General features: G+C 43.3%; 1 protein-coding gene across 1 annotated transcript in view; it reads right to left on the bottom strand.

Annotated features, from left to right (window-relative positions):
• LOC147185759 (mannosyl-oligosaccharide 1,2-alpha-mannosidase IA-like) overlaps positions 1-17,215 on the bottom strand; it is a 53,919-nt gene that overhangs the window by 17,125 nt on the left and 19,579 nt on the right. Inside the window, exons 3-4 of the mRNA XM_086104351.1 lie at positions 10,612-10,727; positions 7,808-7,888 (exon numbers count right to left, since the gene is read on the bottom strand). Coding sequence (XP_085960477.1) covers positions 7,808-7,888; positions 10,612-10,727 — 197 coding nt within the window. The remainder of the gene's footprint in view (positions 1-7,807; positions 7,889-10,611; positions 10,728-17,215) is intronic.

Below are 17,215 nucleotides of genomic sequence, written 5' to 3'. Positions count from 1 at the left end.
GCCCGGGGAGAGTATGCAAACTCCACACAGGGAGGCCCGAACCGGAATCGAACGCTGCACTCCTGCACTATGAGGTAGACGCGCTAACCACTGGCCCACCGCGCCGCCTGATTATTTACTAAAGCTAAAATTAATACTAAAAGTAATAAAAACTAAAAAAAATAAAATAAAAAAAATTATAATAATAAATAAATAAATACATCAAAACTAACAATACCGCTCTTGAAATGAATCGGCAAGATGAAATAAATAAAACCCATAATAAAAAAAGGTAACAACAAAAATTACCGGCTTCTCAGATGTTAAGCCGACCGGTCGGGAGTGTCACATCATTCCTCGTTCCACCGGTACAACAAAGTGACACGACCAGGCACAGGCTCCAACACGAGTCGGCGACTCGGGTTTGAAATTTAACCCGAGCGGTCGAGGAGACTCCTTGCCGTGCATGCTATGCTAACCGCTCACAGTCGCACTCAATGCCGCCTGATGGCAAAAGCTTGCAGCCCTCAGGCCAGGCCCGGGGACACGAGCGCTTTTTTCACGGCTACTGAGCACCAAAGCGGGCCGATCGCATCCGAATGCCACGTTTACTCAACGCTCACCAGTGTCAGGGCTTGAAAGCCGGTCGACTATGCACACACGCTTGACATTTCACACTCCATGCCAAGGGGGGGAAAAAAAAGGTGGTTTTAAGTAGGACCGTTTACCGGAACAGCTTGGAAATGAGTGCAAAACGCCTCTGGGCCGCCGCGCTACGACACAAGGCCCACGACCGGCCACAACCTGCTGATGCTTTTTCGCAAGTTTGAAAAAAAAAAAAGGCACGTTGCTACTGGGCTTTGGGAGTTGGCGCAAATAAGACGCGGCGTGACTTAACATTTGCGACTCTTCAAGTTTGTAGCAAACAATCAAAATGTAACAGTCAAGATGTTTTGAGTCGAGTAAAACCGGTAAAACCTAACCACTTGTGGGGGTGAAAAACTTGTGAAGAACGTGAGTACCCATAATTTATCCCTCAGGATAAAATAGTCATTTTATTATTTATATGTATATTTTAAAGAGTTCGGGTAAAACGTGATAACGGCGATCTGATGTATTTGAGCGATGACGGTCAATAGCAATCGGCTTGAACGCGGGAATATATTACGGTAATTAAAAAGAAGCATTTCATCGCAACGGCGGCTTGGATGTAAAAGTCCGAACACAGCGTTGAGCTGCTCTACCGGGTGATTATTTATCCCGAAGAGGATAGATTTAATCTGTCGTGACAATAACAAAGAATTACGACAACGCCAGCAGATTTGTAATCACGCAAATGGTTCTTACCTGGATGGTGTTTATTCGCGCGGCGCAAATTGATAGAGGGTCGCTCTGATTTACAGCGCGGGGCCAGCGTTTTTTGTTGACGCGATTAATTTTAATGATATTGTTCATCACCGGTTGCGCGTCGCAGAACAAAGCGGCCCAATGTGAGCTGCCTATGATAAATACAACAACAGGAATACAACAAACTGTTCAGTAGGGTTCTTATTACTTTCCTCTTCCTTGATGTTTAGGTTTTTAAAGATGAAAAGGCCGAAAATGAGATCCGGTCAAATGCGGTAAGGGAGATGCATATGTGGTTTACATGTAGTGGATTATTACATGCCCCGCGGGGTCTGCCTTTGGCTCAGTGGGATCTCATTACATCCCGAAACTTGATATCAACTCCCTGCGTGGCCTGCAACCAATCGGACAACAAGATTAGCAGCAACTTGATGCTCGTGGCCGCTACGTTTGAATTAGCATGTGCGGTGCCGGATGGTGTGAAAGATGCATTACGCCTCTTAATCCTCCTGCTTGATGATGAGGCTAAATCTCAGTCCTCTTTGGGGCACACGGCAGATTGGATGCGAACTCACTTAGTGGCCTGCGGCCACTCGGGCAACAAGATTAGGAGAAAATTGATGCCGGCGGCCGCTACGTTCGGAATGCTGGTTTACTCACTCGCGGCATTGTCACGGTCTTCTTCACGACTGCGTTATACTGCCCCCGATGGACAAGTTATGCACATCAGAAGTTGTCAAAATAAATGAATCATGCCGCACGTATTCTGCCCCCCCCCCACTTCCTGTTTATGTTGTCATGGAGGAAGGGCTAAACATGACATCCTATTGGCCTGATGCACCACATTTGGCTTCCTAATCTTCCTCCAAACTCCTTTTGTGGGCCAAGGACAGATATGACCAGCTGAGAGGAGATTAAGAAAGATATCCAGCAAATTAATTGTCCACACTTTCGGTAAAAAATCCTCACTTGGCTGCATATGCGAGTGTGTATGTGTGTCCAATGGCGGCAAGCGTCAGGAGGCTGTTTTTCCCTCACTGCCACCCCGGCAGTAAAGCCAATTTTCCCTGGCGAGTGAATGGCATTTCCTGAGGACAGGAGATAGAAGCTATCTATCGGACCGGACCCCCTTTGTAGCGCTCTCCCCTTGAGTGTGTTTGCATTTGTGTCTCAGCTGGCGGTGGTTCGAAGGTTCGGCTTGGAGGGTGGACCCACGTGCTCGGCAACACCACAGTGGGTGGCTTTGTGTCCGCTATCCGCTCTCTCAAAATGTGCATTTTATGAAAAATATATGACCATGAAATGTTTTTGATTTTATGTGACAATGGGACCTCGTTTTTATCAGTTTCCTTACTTATGGGGGGGCTCCCCTTTCAGAATTCCGCCCCGACAGTGGTGACATAACCTGAATTCAGAAGCAACAGACTATTTTCTGTTTTGGCTGTGGGCATCTAAGAAATATCGGATTTAGTCAAAACGGATCTCATACCTGTCAACTTGTACATTTTCCCCGCATTTTATACGTTTTTTAAAATCATTTCAAATCATGTACGGCGTATTACAATTTTATACGGGAAAAAGAAATTGTGAACCGATCTCACAAAGACCATTTCGGCTCAAATCGAGATCGTCTCACCTACCGGTAGCCAACGACAATGCCGTCGTTGATCGCTACTATTGTCACGGCAAACCAGCAAAAGTAATCCTCAATCGTTTTGTTTTTTGTTCATCGCTGCGTACCGTAAGATTGATAAAGCGTGACGTGCGCATGCGCGGTAAGCCGTTGTTTGGGTTTTTGTTGCTTTGTAAGGGGAATCGTAATCATTTATAAGGGCAGCTGTTAGCCGAGGTTGACAGGTATGGGATCTTCAGTGTGCTGTGAAGACTTTCAAGAATTCTCGAAAACCGAGGCATGAATGAAATGGGTGAGTAATTTTATCGCCGGCTTTGAAAGTCTGAAATGGAGGTATCATGTTCAGTCAAGGTTTCCCTGTAACCTGTCGTAGCCGCTGTCCCTGAAAGGATTAAAATGTTGCGGACCGTCATAACACGCGTAGTTACCTGTAAATATTTTCTGAACACGGCTGGAGTTAATAAATGAGCCTGCGCTCGCCTCATCCTTAACTTGATGCAACCGCGGTCCATTTGTTTCCCGTCACTAGCTGCCATTTTGGCTGCACGGTCAATGCCAACATTTCCCCCCCCCCACCCCCCAACAAAGAAAGTGACACTCCAAAGAACCCCGAAACAAGCTGATATCTCCTTTTGAGTAGTTTCCCAAAGTAATGTTGAATGGCAGTCGTCTGCGGGGGAATAAACTCACATTTTATGAGCTTTTTTTTTTTGGTCGCTGCGCTTCCCACACTGATTTCTACCTTCCCTCCTGTAAACCTGTTTTATCACAGTGACTATCAGGACGTCTGCACTCCCGCGTCACTCCCTCCCTCTCTCTCTCCATCATCTCAGTCACTTGCCAAGACCGGGGCCGTCTATCGTCAAGGTTTTTAGGTGATTGCTTCTTATTTGTACTTTCCACACGCCGTGGCTGTTGTGTACATGGCGGTATTTCTGTCTGTCTCCGTGTACTTTATGGCTCATCTTTTCTCTCCGGCCCTTGATGCATTTTCGCTTCTTGACAGCATGATGAATATGTGCAAAAACAAAGTGGGTGGCAAAATATTGCCTCGGTATGGTCTTGTTAGCGCTGTCACGCAAGCGTTGTTTAGCTTGTGGGGCGATCTAAAATTGGGGTTGGAAGAAGACGGAGCTCCAGTCATCCTTGTTCTGCTTAACTCATTCACTTCCAAAGACTTTTCAGACTTGGTCCAGAATTGGCTGGTACTGAATGAGTTTTAATGTCCAGATCACCAGACAATCTCAATAATTGGCCTAAAAATGGGTGAAGGGATCGATTTTTAGTCTTTTAGGTTTTGGAAAATACATTTTTTTGTTCTTCAGACCAAAAACAAGCCGAAACCGTAGCAGCACGTGTCAGACCAAGCCTGCTAATGGCTAAGCTAACAAAGTAGAGATCTCTGATAAGAGTCATTTGTTTACTTGGATCCTGAACATCCTTGGACGTGACTGAGACATGAGAGCAGAAACAAGACCAACGTTAGCAGGACAACAGAAATTTATTTGTAGCCCTGCTAATGACTAAGCTAACAAATAGAGATATTCAAGAAAAAGTCCATGTCTTTGGCCATAGGGATAAAAATGGTGTGTTTCATGAGCCACAACATTAGCAGGAGGGCTGTCGATTCCAATTCACATTTTGGACCTTAAATATGCCTGTCTTAGAGGAATATTGGTATGTACAGTAGCTGTGGGGCAAGCATGAAAGCTAAGCAAAAGGCGAAGCTAATGTCCTGAAAGTCGTATTTTAGAAGTTCCAACTTCAGGCACAACAGTGACCTTCCGAATACTTTCAATCTGCCCGGCCACTTTTATTCTTCTTCTTCTTCTTCTGTGAGTATGTCAGAGTCGTTAGCCGCATGCTAACTGCCATTTGGAGCCACTCTGCCGAGTGACCTTCATCGGAGGAGAAGGCCACCAATCAAGCCACCGCCGAGGACGTGGACTCGTAAGAAGGGAGGCGTGCGATGCCTTTTGAGTGCTGCGTATTGATTGACTCATTAAAAAAAAAAACCTTTATGAGCGAGTGCTGAGGAGGGATAACGAGTGTCACAGTTTGCTCCCACCGTGAGGACATTACGCATCCAAATCATCCGCTACCTGCACAGATTCCCGTCAAGAGCTTTTTGTCCTCGTTTTTGTATGCCAATCAAGCCGCCTGGCTTTTCAACCACGAGGATGATTATTAATATTATTCGTCGCCGATGTCAACATGCAGATGTGGGTCACATGCTGTTGTTGGAAGTCTAAATTTAAAGTCTTCACAGCACTTTTTTTCCCCCTCTTCTAAATATCATTTTCCTCTACAGCGACCGGGATTTTGTTGTATACACCCACATCTTTTCTGAGGACTTATTAGATTCTGTGTGAACAATGAGAGTTATTTTTACGAGTGCGCTCAAAGAGCTTTTTACAAGCCGCACCGGCAATAACATCGCAGCCGTTGTGTTTTATTCATTTTTCAGTATGTGCGTGAATAAACGGGCAAAAAGATAACAAAAGTGCGAAAAAGACACTCGCCGACTTCTAATTTGTTGTTCTTTCTAATACAATGTTTCCCCACAGGAAATAAATGGGAAATGGGAAACCCAAGGTCTTAAAACGTTTATTAGCCGTACAAAGTCAGCTTTTAACATACCGTCATGGAAAACCACCTTGTCTCCGTTGTTTCACTTGTGATTCAACTAAGTGGCCTTGTTCATCAGATTACACGACAGCGATTTCAAGTTTGTCTGGTCAAAACAACACTGACAGTAAAGGTGTGGGGAAAATCCACATGGTGAGATTGTGCTTCCCCGACTGTTGTTTTATCTGTTTGGATGACCTGATCTGTTCCCCCCCCCCCCCCCCCCCCACCATACCGCGCACGTGAAATGCAGATTGTCATAACCATGAATAGAATTAAACTATTTTCTTGATTTGTAAGTTTAAAAAAAAACTGACGCTAATCTTTAATGCTATATGTTCTACTTTGGGCGGCAGTTCCAGTTCCACAGTTTTGTAGACTTTGAGCCCTTTTTTCCCCCTTACAAAACATTTTGGTCAAATTCCAAATTGTACAAATGTAGCTGCTCAGCGATAATATACGGTGACGATGATCTATGGTATGTTAGCATTAAGCTAGCGCAGAAGGCTAGGTTGAACATTTTGGTACCGAGCACGATAAACTGTCCACTGTAGGAACCGCTGTCCCTCAAACGGTTAATTATACACGGTTTAATTCTTTTGTTTTATGTCAGCTTTCACAAACATCTAATGGATTTGTCAATGGGAGTCTTCCATTTGCTTCCTCAAAGTGATGTGATACGATAAACAAATATTAAGTTTGCACGAGTGCCACGCAAAAACTGTTGAATAATAGTTTTCTGCAAAGAACTAATTCAGTCTCTTGTACCAAAAACATGCAAATGAGCCCATTATTCAAATACGCGTTACTTTTGCTTCCGTGTGTATCACGATTCTCAAACTTTTTGCGGCCAGAAAACGATGCCACGGCTACCGGGAAAAGAGTGTTAACGTCGCCCAACACTGAAACCAAATGAAACAAGACGCATCAAGCGGGTTGGTAAATGTTACGTAAATCTTTCCCCACTATGTCATGTATATTTCAAGACCAAGATCACTCTGAGGCGGAGATGTGCAATCTGAGGGCAGTGCGGTGCTGCATGAAAAAAGAAGTAGAAATGAAACAAAAACAGTGGTCACATTTTAGATTTCCGGCCCGCAAATTTGACGCACGCGCCGACAGTCTCACTGAGCTTGAAAATTGTTTCCCCCCTCCCCACTCTTGCAGCTAATGAAAGCGAAGACGAAGCAAGGCCTCACTCGCTCTCCGAAGACACAAAACGCGGCTTAAAGGCAGAACGACATCGACAATCAAGGCTGCAGTCAACTCTCTGGCGAGTTAGCTTCCTTTTTTATTTTTCTGTTGAGAGCAGCCGCCCCATACCCCGAGGTTTGAAGAAGCTCTGTGGCGTGAGGGTGGGGGGTATTTGCAGGCTGCGGAACTATTGATTCTGTAGCGCAAAGTTGTAATTAATTAGGAACAGAAGCATATCATTAAGCGGAAAAGAAGAAAAGAAAACATCACAGGAAAAACCCCGCTGATGTCATTTTCGAAGCCTTGTTACTGAGCAAATTTGCTCACATTTGTTTTACCATCTTGTCATGTCGCTTACTTTCTCATGAACTTCAGTAAGTTTTCATGGGTCATTTTGACCCAGGGAATTTGTGCTTATTACATTTTTGGGGGGGGGGGGGGGGGATTATCAAATGAATATTTTTACAAACGAGTAGTCTGTCAATCATCCACCTAACTGTTAAGGAGCTAACACATTAGCGAGTTTGCATCCTGAGTTATTGTTTCTATTCACTATTTATATAAAACCAACCAAAAATAAATCATATAAACTCCATGACAAAGACTTTAAATCGATATTTTGTGTTTTGCTTCTCATTGAACCTCCATCATGTTTCAGATGAACTGCGTGAAATATTAACAGAAATATCTGAAAACTGTTTCTAAAAATACTGTACATGTTGACAAAAAAAAAAAGGGAAAAAAAAGGTTTTTTTTTTTTTTTTTTAATGACTAAACCTGCAAAGGGTCACAGTGACCCGTGAACATTTGTGGTGTCGAAGGGACCAAACTCGAAAAACAATTTGTAACGAATGAGTAATTATTTTACCTGGGCCATTTTATCCTGCAACACAAAAATGTGGATTACAACTCAGCTGGCTGATGGTTTGGAAAACTTTTTTTGGGGTGATATTTTTCAAAAGCTCTTGGCGTTTTCTTTTTTTTTCCCTGTTGGCAAGGCAGCCCTCCGCGTAAGCCGTTTCTTACCTCTTTGCCGGACAGATAGTACGCCGACAGAAGGCCTCCCACGAAACGGATGTTCACCTCGAAGACAGATATTTCGGCATTCTGCGGTGGGATGCAAAGCCAAAGAGAGACAAAACAGAATCAGCCGTGTTCGCTTCGTAGCATGAAATTTGGGAGTCATCCACCCATCCATCCACCCATTTTTCGATCCGCTTATCTTCACAAGGGTCGCTGGTATGCTGATTTCGGGCAGTAGGTGGGGTAACCCTGAACCGATTGCCAGCCAAAAAAACCCCCCAAAACATTCACACTCACACCGGGGGACAATTTAAAGTCTTCCATTAACCTGCCATGCATGTTTTTGGTATGTGGGAAAAAAACGGATTACCCGAAGAAAACCCACGCAGGCACAGGGGAGAACATGCAAACTCGACACAGAAAGGCCAGAGCCGGAATGGAACCCTGCACCTCTGCACTGTGAGGCAGATGTGTGAAACACTCGCACACCGTGCCGCCCAAAATTTGGTCGTCATATCTGAAAATTTTGTGGGCATAGCATAAGACGACGTTCGAGGACTCGCCCACCAAATTGATCACTAATATTTAAAAATTCAGCCCGTGAAGCTAGTTTGACTTGGTAACGCGACATTTCATAAATAGCTTTATCTATAATGAGTAGACCCACAAAAAAGCCTCTCAAAGTCATGACCCAAAAGACAAAGCATGTCTGCTCTTATGGTTTGAAAAGGACATTTTAGGGCATTGCCGTGTGTCCTTTAAATGTGAAGTTGTTTTTTTTTTTTTAATTAAATTGTACAGACTAAAGGTCACATGAATGGTGAAAGTTTTGAAGTGATTGATTTTGCTCTTGTTATTTGATTTCACAAAAACTTGGCATTTCAACACATTTGTGTATACTTTAAAAAAAATACTGGATATATAGTGGGAAGGGAAATTCAACTTCATTGCAGCTCTGTTTTGTTTTTTGTTTTTTACTGACAGCCAAATGCTCTTTACTCAACTCAACTTTATTTGCTGCCTCACACAGATTAGACAAGACAGTATGCTCTGCTCTGTCCTGTGCCAACAATTTAAATGTTTTCTCCCAGAGTTGCTGATTGCAAAGTTGGATTGTGCAGCTAATTAATCCCTTGCTAAACAAAACAAAACAAAACTATACGAAATGGTTTCTTCCACAATTGCTCAGCCAAAAAGTAGAGAACATACTGGAACAAAGAGCAAATTAGATTTTTTTTTTTTCCTAGCTTCGGCAAAGTTTTTTTTTTCTTTCTCCCGGGGGCTCAAACTTTTTCTTTACGGATTGCAACAACATCAACATGGACCCTGTCGCTATCTAAATAGGGTCGATTCCATATCACTTCAGAAATCGGTACCAACGTAACCAATTTAAAGTAGTGACACTTATTTCCGAGCAAAAGTATTTACCCTCGATGTTCAGATGTGTCTGACAGGTGTTGAAACCGTTTTCCGTCACTCTGGGGAAGCCTCGTGGCATCATGTCTTTTCAAGATTGATGGCCAGTGTGTTTTTTTTTTGTGTTTTTTTATTACAGTACATATAGAGCTTTTTACCACAGCAGCTGGAACAAGCGTAACGGGTAAAAATAATTAGGTTAGCACTTCAGTCCAGAAGGAACAGGTTAGCCATGATGTTAAGCACATGCAGATTCATTTACGCTCATAAAAATATATATATACAGGTATATATTTTTTTAAACTTAAATTTAGTATCGTCCAGCTGTTTAGATAGCTGTTGTCTATCTATCTGTCTGCAAATTGGGAATTTTTCCATTGTGAGACAAATAAGGGTTTTATTATCTTATTTTATCATTTTAACCTTCAGGGATTATTACACTAAAATCATTTCCACCAGAACACACAATACGTAAATTTCATTTATTTATTTTGGTGCACTTTGAGCGCTGTCCTCAAAATGCAATTAAATTATCTGAAGAAGAACCGATTCCAGGCTTGGCGCTCGGGTCCAAATGAATAAATATGAAGCCCAATATCATTATAGTCCCAACAATAATCAAAAATATTATCTGTTCAGGGAAATGCCATTCACATTGGTTTCTTATGAGTGCGTATTACACAGTGGGCGGTTAGCAAATAACAAAGCTCTCCGGACTGCGGCGTGCTTCCGTTTAGCATTCAGGTGAGGCCGCTCTCTGTCTTCATTTGCGCTGAGATCTGGCGGTGAATTATTTGCTACTTTCGCATTCTCGCTCGCTTGGGCATCGGTCGGTTCCTCGCCTGCTTTGCGCCCCAAAAAAAAAACAACAACCCTCGGACCGAACGCCGTCTGGAGCCGTTTGATGTTCATTAGGCATGTAAATGAAGGTGTGGCCTTTTCAAGGTGCCTTCGCTCAGCTCGGATCGATGATTCCGGAATTTATTGAGTGAATTATGGACATAACCTTTTGCGAACTCTATTTACTTGATCAGCATAATAAACACACACACAGGCACACGCATGGACTCAACCTCACTCGCAATCACTTTTGCACTCACATACACACGCTCACGCCCGAGCCCACACATTTGCGCACACACGTACGACTCTTTTGAATCGTTATTGCTTTGGCTGGCGTTCGATTGCGCAGCCATAACGAATGTTTTTGACTTGTGCCAACTCCCATGAGCGCGATCGCAGACATGTTTTACCGCTGGCAATATTGTGCTGAGACTGATACGTTTAATCATTTCACTCATGATAAATGATGGAATTGTCTGACTACTTTTACGGCACTGGGGAAATGTTCATATTTCGAAACGACAAGACCAAATGTGAAGTCGGCTCACCACGTTGAAGTCCAGGTTCTTCTCCACCCACTCGGTGGCGGCGTCAAAGTCTTCAAACATTTCCATGATGTAGAGCGTATCCAAAGCGTCCACGATGGTTGCGCCTTTGATGCTTCCTGGAAGACAAAAAATGCAACCAAAGTACTGAATCAAGTCGTTTGCATTCAAAACAGAAATGAAAAGCAATAGAAATCATCAATGATGTTTTTTTTTATTCCACATTTTTTGACATTTGTAAAATGTGTCAGATATTGATCATAATTGCCTGTGTTTGAAAATCGTAACGTCAAAATGTTTCAAAAATGTGCCAACATTACCAGAAATTGCTTAACTTTATGTCCAAAATGGGGTTTTTTTCAAAATTGTTGGAAATAATTACAATTTGTCCAAAAATGTGAAAACATTTGTCAAAATGTATTTTTTGTTCCTTCTTTAGCTTTTCAATACATTTTTATGAATTCAATTTAAAATGTACTTTTCTCATATTGGCCTACGAAAAAGTCGACAAAAATCACAAGCCTTTCCCCTCATCCATCCAGCCACCCATTTTCCGATCCGCCATTTCCTCACAAGGGTCGCGGGGGGTGCTAGAGTCTATCCCAGCCGTCTTCGGGGAGTAGGGTTGCCAGCCAATCACAGGGCACACAGAGTCAAACAAGCCATTCCACGCCAACACTCGCACCTGGGGACAATCTAGAGTGTTCAAATCAGCCTGCCATGCGTGTTTTGTGAATGCGGGAGGAAACCAGAGTACCCGGAGAAATCCCACGCAGGCGCGGGGAGAACATGCAAACTCCACAAAGGAAGACCGGCGCTGGAATCGAACCGTGAGGTTGATGCGCGAACCACTCGGCTACCAGGCCACCCTGCCTTTTCCCAGAATCGTCTGAAATTTGTCAAAACCTCTCCCAAAGTTGTCAAAATTGTCATAACTGCATCAAATCGATCAAAATTGTGTTTTCAAAAAGAGACCAATTTTGCGCCGAACTTCAAACTATTTGAAACTTTTCAGACTGTCTCACAAGTTTAGAAATATTTGTCAAAAGTGGATGGCACTTGATAACACTCTGGCTTTTTCAACTTGGGCCATCTTAGCAAGAAATCATCGCACCAAAAAAACCAAACAAAAAAAAAAAAAGGCAAGTGGTGGATCGGTACATATGTACTGATGAGTGAGGGCCCAACGTGCCCTCGTGATTATGCCATCACCAGCTTCGGTTCCGACAACGGCGTGCCGGCGACTCGTCCTTCTTTCCACCTCTGTGGAAGTCTCCGGAGGCGAAAAGCCCCCCCCCCCCCCACCCTTCCATGTCTATTGTCGTGTCACGCCCCTTTCCTTCCCTCTCAATGCTCCTCCTGTTTGGAGCTGAGTGTCCATGAGTGTGATACAGATGGCTCAGACAGTGACCTGAATACTAATATTGTCCTTTTCTTTTTGTGTGTGTGTGTTTTTTCCCTCTCCAGCTTCTTACAAAAGGCTTGAATGATTCTACACAAAATTGTAGCAATGCTGATTTTGCAAGGTCACATATTTCCTTCTTTTTTGTGTTTCTCCTGATTCATTCCTTTTTTTTTTTTTGAGAGTACAATGCCAGCTCCAATTCCCCACCTTGCCGTCTTTGTATTCAGCGCTTGTTTTGTTGGTGCACCGCGGGATGACAACACTTTTGTTGCGTGTAAAAAGGAAACAAGCACACAAATACACACAGACAAAAAAACAATTGTTACGTTTGACTTGAAGGATAAAAAAATCTCGGGAGGACATTGCGACAGTGGCGTCGATTACAGCTTTTGCGAAACTCAACTGCGGTTCACGGCAGAGATGTGAAAGTAAATTACGCATCAAATCATTAGTATAAAAAAAAAAAAAAAGAAGATGCGGTCATGGATATACGGCGGCAGGGTTAACGGTGGCTTGGTGGGCACACAAAGTTCACCGACGCTGGCCAGTACAGTTTCCATAAACAATTAATTCCATACGTTTTTGCTTTTATAATATTTACTATTCAATAGTTCTAGATTGATCTACTTAAATGCATCAATCATCGTGCATCTTTTGACCGTTCTGTGCACATTTTTTTTTCTTTCCGGTAAAATCTTCCGTTCGAGTCAACGCCAAAGAATATTTGAAAAAGAGTGTTTTAAGAAGCTTAAAGGCATTTTTTTAATCCACTCACTCTAACCCGCTGGGGGGTGGGGGTGGGGGGGTTGGAATATGTCCCCCGCAATTTACAAGGGGTTCACGGGACAATAAAGTTATTCATGCGGCACTTACGTAATCCTTTTCTACAAACAAAGCTCAAAGTATTTTCTCCGTGAAAAAAGAAAGCGCAATCTCAACGTTGGTCTTGGCCCTTGTTCTAATGTTGCCTTTTCGCCGCACAGTGCCAAGAGTAAGCCCAGAACCGCACGTCACATGAAAATGTGACTGGATACGCGATGGCCTTTTCTACTTCTTCACTCCCCCCCCCCCCGCCCCCCAAAAAAAAGATCATCTTGAAAACACTCAGCATTTGCTGCGCATGACCCGATATGACTTCTTCTTTTTCCTCTTCGCTGAGCCGCCGCCTTCACCTTCTATTGTGTGGTTTGTAATGTGCCGTCGAATAGATTTACTCCAAGACTTGTCCTTGGATTTTGTTAACACCGTACGGAGGTTACACTGCTCTTGAAAAGTGCAACTATTGAACCCTTTAGGGGACCGCGGTTACGACAGTGGACAGATTATCAGGTTATCACAAAGGTGTCAAAGTCAAGGCCTGGGGGCCAGATCTGGCCCGCCACATCATTTTATGTGTCCCATGTAAGCAATTCAAGCAGGTCAACTTCCATGATGCTTGCTAAAGTCTGAAACAGAATTTAAAATGTTCATCTATAATGTAATAATTAATGTTTAAACAATCCATTATACTTGACTACTGATGTCAAAACTAGTTCGCCATTTATTTGTTGCTCGCTGCGTATGAAATATGTGGAGGTGGTTTATTTGGCTTCACAAAATTCTGTCATAACGGCCCTCCAAGGGAAACGGTAACTACAATGTGGCCCGCGACAAAAATGACTTTGACACCCCTGGGTTACCAGGTTATGAAAGAGTTAATGTCTTGTGTGATTAATATTTTTTTGGTTTGTTTTTTAATATAATGTTCACTAAACATGGGCAATGCGCTTGACTTTCGCCGTTTTCCTTTATACCAAGAAGCCGGTTTTTGTCTGTTTCTCTGATTTATTCAAACGGGAACTATCCCAACAAACCTCAAACAGCCGAATCAGTCAGTGGTACAAAGCAAGTCACAGATGCAAAACTTGACGGTGCCAGTTCCACTTCCTGTTATTGTCCCTTTCTTACTTGCCAAACGGCAGTTGTATGAAGACATCTAACCTCTCTCCAGCCCTCGGCGGACAAAAAAGAAAATAGATAAAAAGCATCCGGTGCGGCGTGCTGACTCAGCAGTCAATGTCTCATTCAGAAGAAGCGATGCACTGCGTTGTGTTCAATTCATTGGCGTTCCCAAATCAGCTTTCCAAGTGTTTTTTTTGGGGGGGGGGGGGGTCGTTGATGACGCCGTTGGGTGAAAGTGACGGTTCAGCGATCGCTGGCAGGAAGCGTAAAAGCAAGCGGCGCGTTAACCTCGCCACTTGCCACCTCATACTGCAGGCATCAACAGTTTTTTGTGGAGCTGACACTGAAAGGAAACGCAGAGGTTGGATCGAGAGTGCAGCGAGTGCAAGTTTGGTTTGGAAGAGATACATACCGTATGTCCCTCTCAAATTATGACAAGCCTTTTTTAAAACGGATTTATTAGCAGTCTGACATGAATAAACGGATGCCGTAGACCTCCTTTGGAAGTTGGCAACTTGGTAATTCTGCCAACTAATTAGGCGATTTGTGGATTGTTAAAAATGTTTTTGGTTGCACACAATACACTATTTTTTACTAATAAAAACTAAACTAAAAGAAACAATTTTTTTTGAGGGCGGGGGGGGGGGGGGGGCAAACTCAACCTGAAACTAACAAACCTGTTCTGAAAGCTAGCTAGCAAGCACGGGGGAGAAATCCCAAACTATAATAAACCTGTTAAGCACTTCCTTGAAAGAACATGCAAAATTCCCTTTGGCTTGAGCTACCAAATTTTTGTTGAAGTTGAGTTTTTACGGGTGCAGGTTCCAAAGCCTGGCCAAGACCATCGACGGACACACTTCGAAAGGTGCAGAATAAAACACCAAAATGTAAGGTGTGTACAGGTAGTTCACGGGGGGGAAAAAATAACTGGTGTTTTGTTCCTTTAAACATCCCATGAAGGTGTGTGCATACTTGGCAGAGTTAGGATAGACGGCAGCCGACTTTTTGGCTGTCTTCCAACCCTTAAATAAGCAAACAAGTCTGAACACACAAAACACGTCCACATAATGAATGGTTTGCAACCAGCTTTGAAGCAAGTGGTGAAAAAAAAAAATATATACTCCCGACTCACCGCCGAGGGATCTAGCTAGCTAGCTACTGTAGCATGGCTAAACATGAATTCAATCCCACTCTGATCTCAAAGCAGAGGAGAGAAAATGTGTTTATTTTGTTATTTCCTTTACTAACGTACCTATTGAGTGCTTGCATTCACACGGGTTTTATTTGGGGGATGTAAATAAATACATCTTGTACGCTGAAACTTCCCGTTTGAACGTTATCCCTTGTCCCGAACACGATACTGCGCTGTGTGAACAATCGTGCGTCTTTTTGATCACGGACAATTACCCGAAAAGAGCAACAAGACGTCGCGTCGCCGCCGACCTCATTTGCGCGTCGATTAATTAGGCTAATGTTGGCACACAATCAAGGTACATAATGGCATAAACGCGGTGAAGTGCGTGTGTTTTGTGTGTTGCCGTCATCTCGTTCAAGCCTCCTCGTCGCCTGCTGGCGCGGAAACCCGAGGGGAAGGCCGCGGCGGAATTACGCCATCTATCTCAATTACCCGCATTGAATATCGGATTCAGACGCACAATGGCGCGGCCGAGCGGAGGCTGCAGCCCCAGATTCAATGTCACATAACATAACCCGATAAATGACTTGTTTGGGTATACTGGAGGTGGGCGGGGGGGAATATTTTCTCCAACATTGGATGGTTATGTGTGTGCATGTGTCTCTTAGGGTGAGATTCAAAAAAACGATGATGAAGGATTTTCCGCTGGAAGCAGCAGAGGTACACACGAGCGTGCCATCTCAAACACTGACATCCAAAAATGACATTTGACTTGTTTACTGACATCAACTTGACAACTACATTGGCCACCGCTGACTAAGAGACCAATTGCTGCGTATGCAGACACCAGTGGAATACGAACGTTACTTGGTATCCTGCTAACACAGAACGGAAAATAGACATGGGCTAACAAATAGACTCTATGCATACTCTCAATCATATATTCTTTATCCTCTGCGAAGACTAATATGTCGCATGACGGAGCAACAAGTCCAATGAATTGAAGCAAAGTGTGCCAAAAAGTGCTTTATTCTTTGTCATTACTGTATGTTTTTAGAAAGCACAATATTATGGTATGCCGTTTTTTTCAGATTAGAAACAATTTTTGTTTTTGTCGGTGAAGCTGGAATGTATTACAAAGGGGAATAAATCATGTTACCACAATTTTGCAATATCTCTATTTAAAGGATGCTCTTGAATTGCACCTTGAGGCTCAAAAACCGCCATCCCCCCTTTTAAAGAATCTTACTTTTTAATTATTTTTCTTCCTCACCACAGATGCATTTGCATGTTTGCGTTGCACATTTTCGTCAACGCAGCTAAAACGCGCCACATTTGCCTTACTCCACGTTTTGACCTTGCAGCCTCGCAGCTCTGCAGTTAAGGCGGATGAGAAATGAATCCGATTCGTCGACACGAGGTTGCTGTTTTGTTTCGCAGCGGCGAGCGACTCCACCCCAAAGACCTTTGGTGGGAAAAAAATTACAAAAAACAAAAAACATAGCCGCTGTGACATGATCACAATGGCGGGAGAAAGAAGGGTGGGTCAAAAAATAAATACATAAAATGCCTCTGGGTGTATGACGAATCGAAGGAAGGATTCCCATCATTCTCCTGCACGTCCTTTAGGCGTCAACAAACAACAGGACAATGCAGGACATATTACAGCATGGCTTGGATTTGTTCTGAAAAAATAAAAAATAAAATAAAGAGCCGGGAGATGTTTGATTGATGATGCGGTTGCACTTTGTTTACCAACAACAACAATATTATATGTTTTTTTTGTCTTTTTGCATTTTTGTGCCACATTTTTCCCAACATTTTTTAAATAAGTTTTTAACTTCACCCCCCCCCCCATTCCTCTGCATGTTGATTATTGCACTTGTCGGGATGGCAGCCACGTTACCGTACACCAGTTACACAGACAATAATCTATAGCAACATCTCCAGAGACAATTGTGCCTCATTCGTGGCGCGTTGAGTAAAGTGTATTTATAGAAGCCTGCTGACAAGCCACAAAATGCGCACGCAGCCGCGAGAGGAGTTTCAACACGGGATGAAAAGCGCAAGCCGATAACTGACGGCAAGGAGGGCGCATGAATCAAATGCTTTGAACAAACTCCACC

The sequence above is a fragment of the Hippocampus guttulatus genome, chromosome 23 (genome assembly GCF_054856545.1).
Source record: "Hippocampus guttulatus isolate MCC_2025c chromosome 23, RoL_Hgut_1.0, whole genome shotgun sequence".
NCBI lineage: Eukaryota > Metazoa > Chordata > Actinopteri > Syngnathiformes > Syngnathidae > Hippocampus > Hippocampus guttulatus.
Note: the sequence above shows the minus strand (reverse complement) of the source record. Positions and strands in the feature narration are given on the sequence as shown.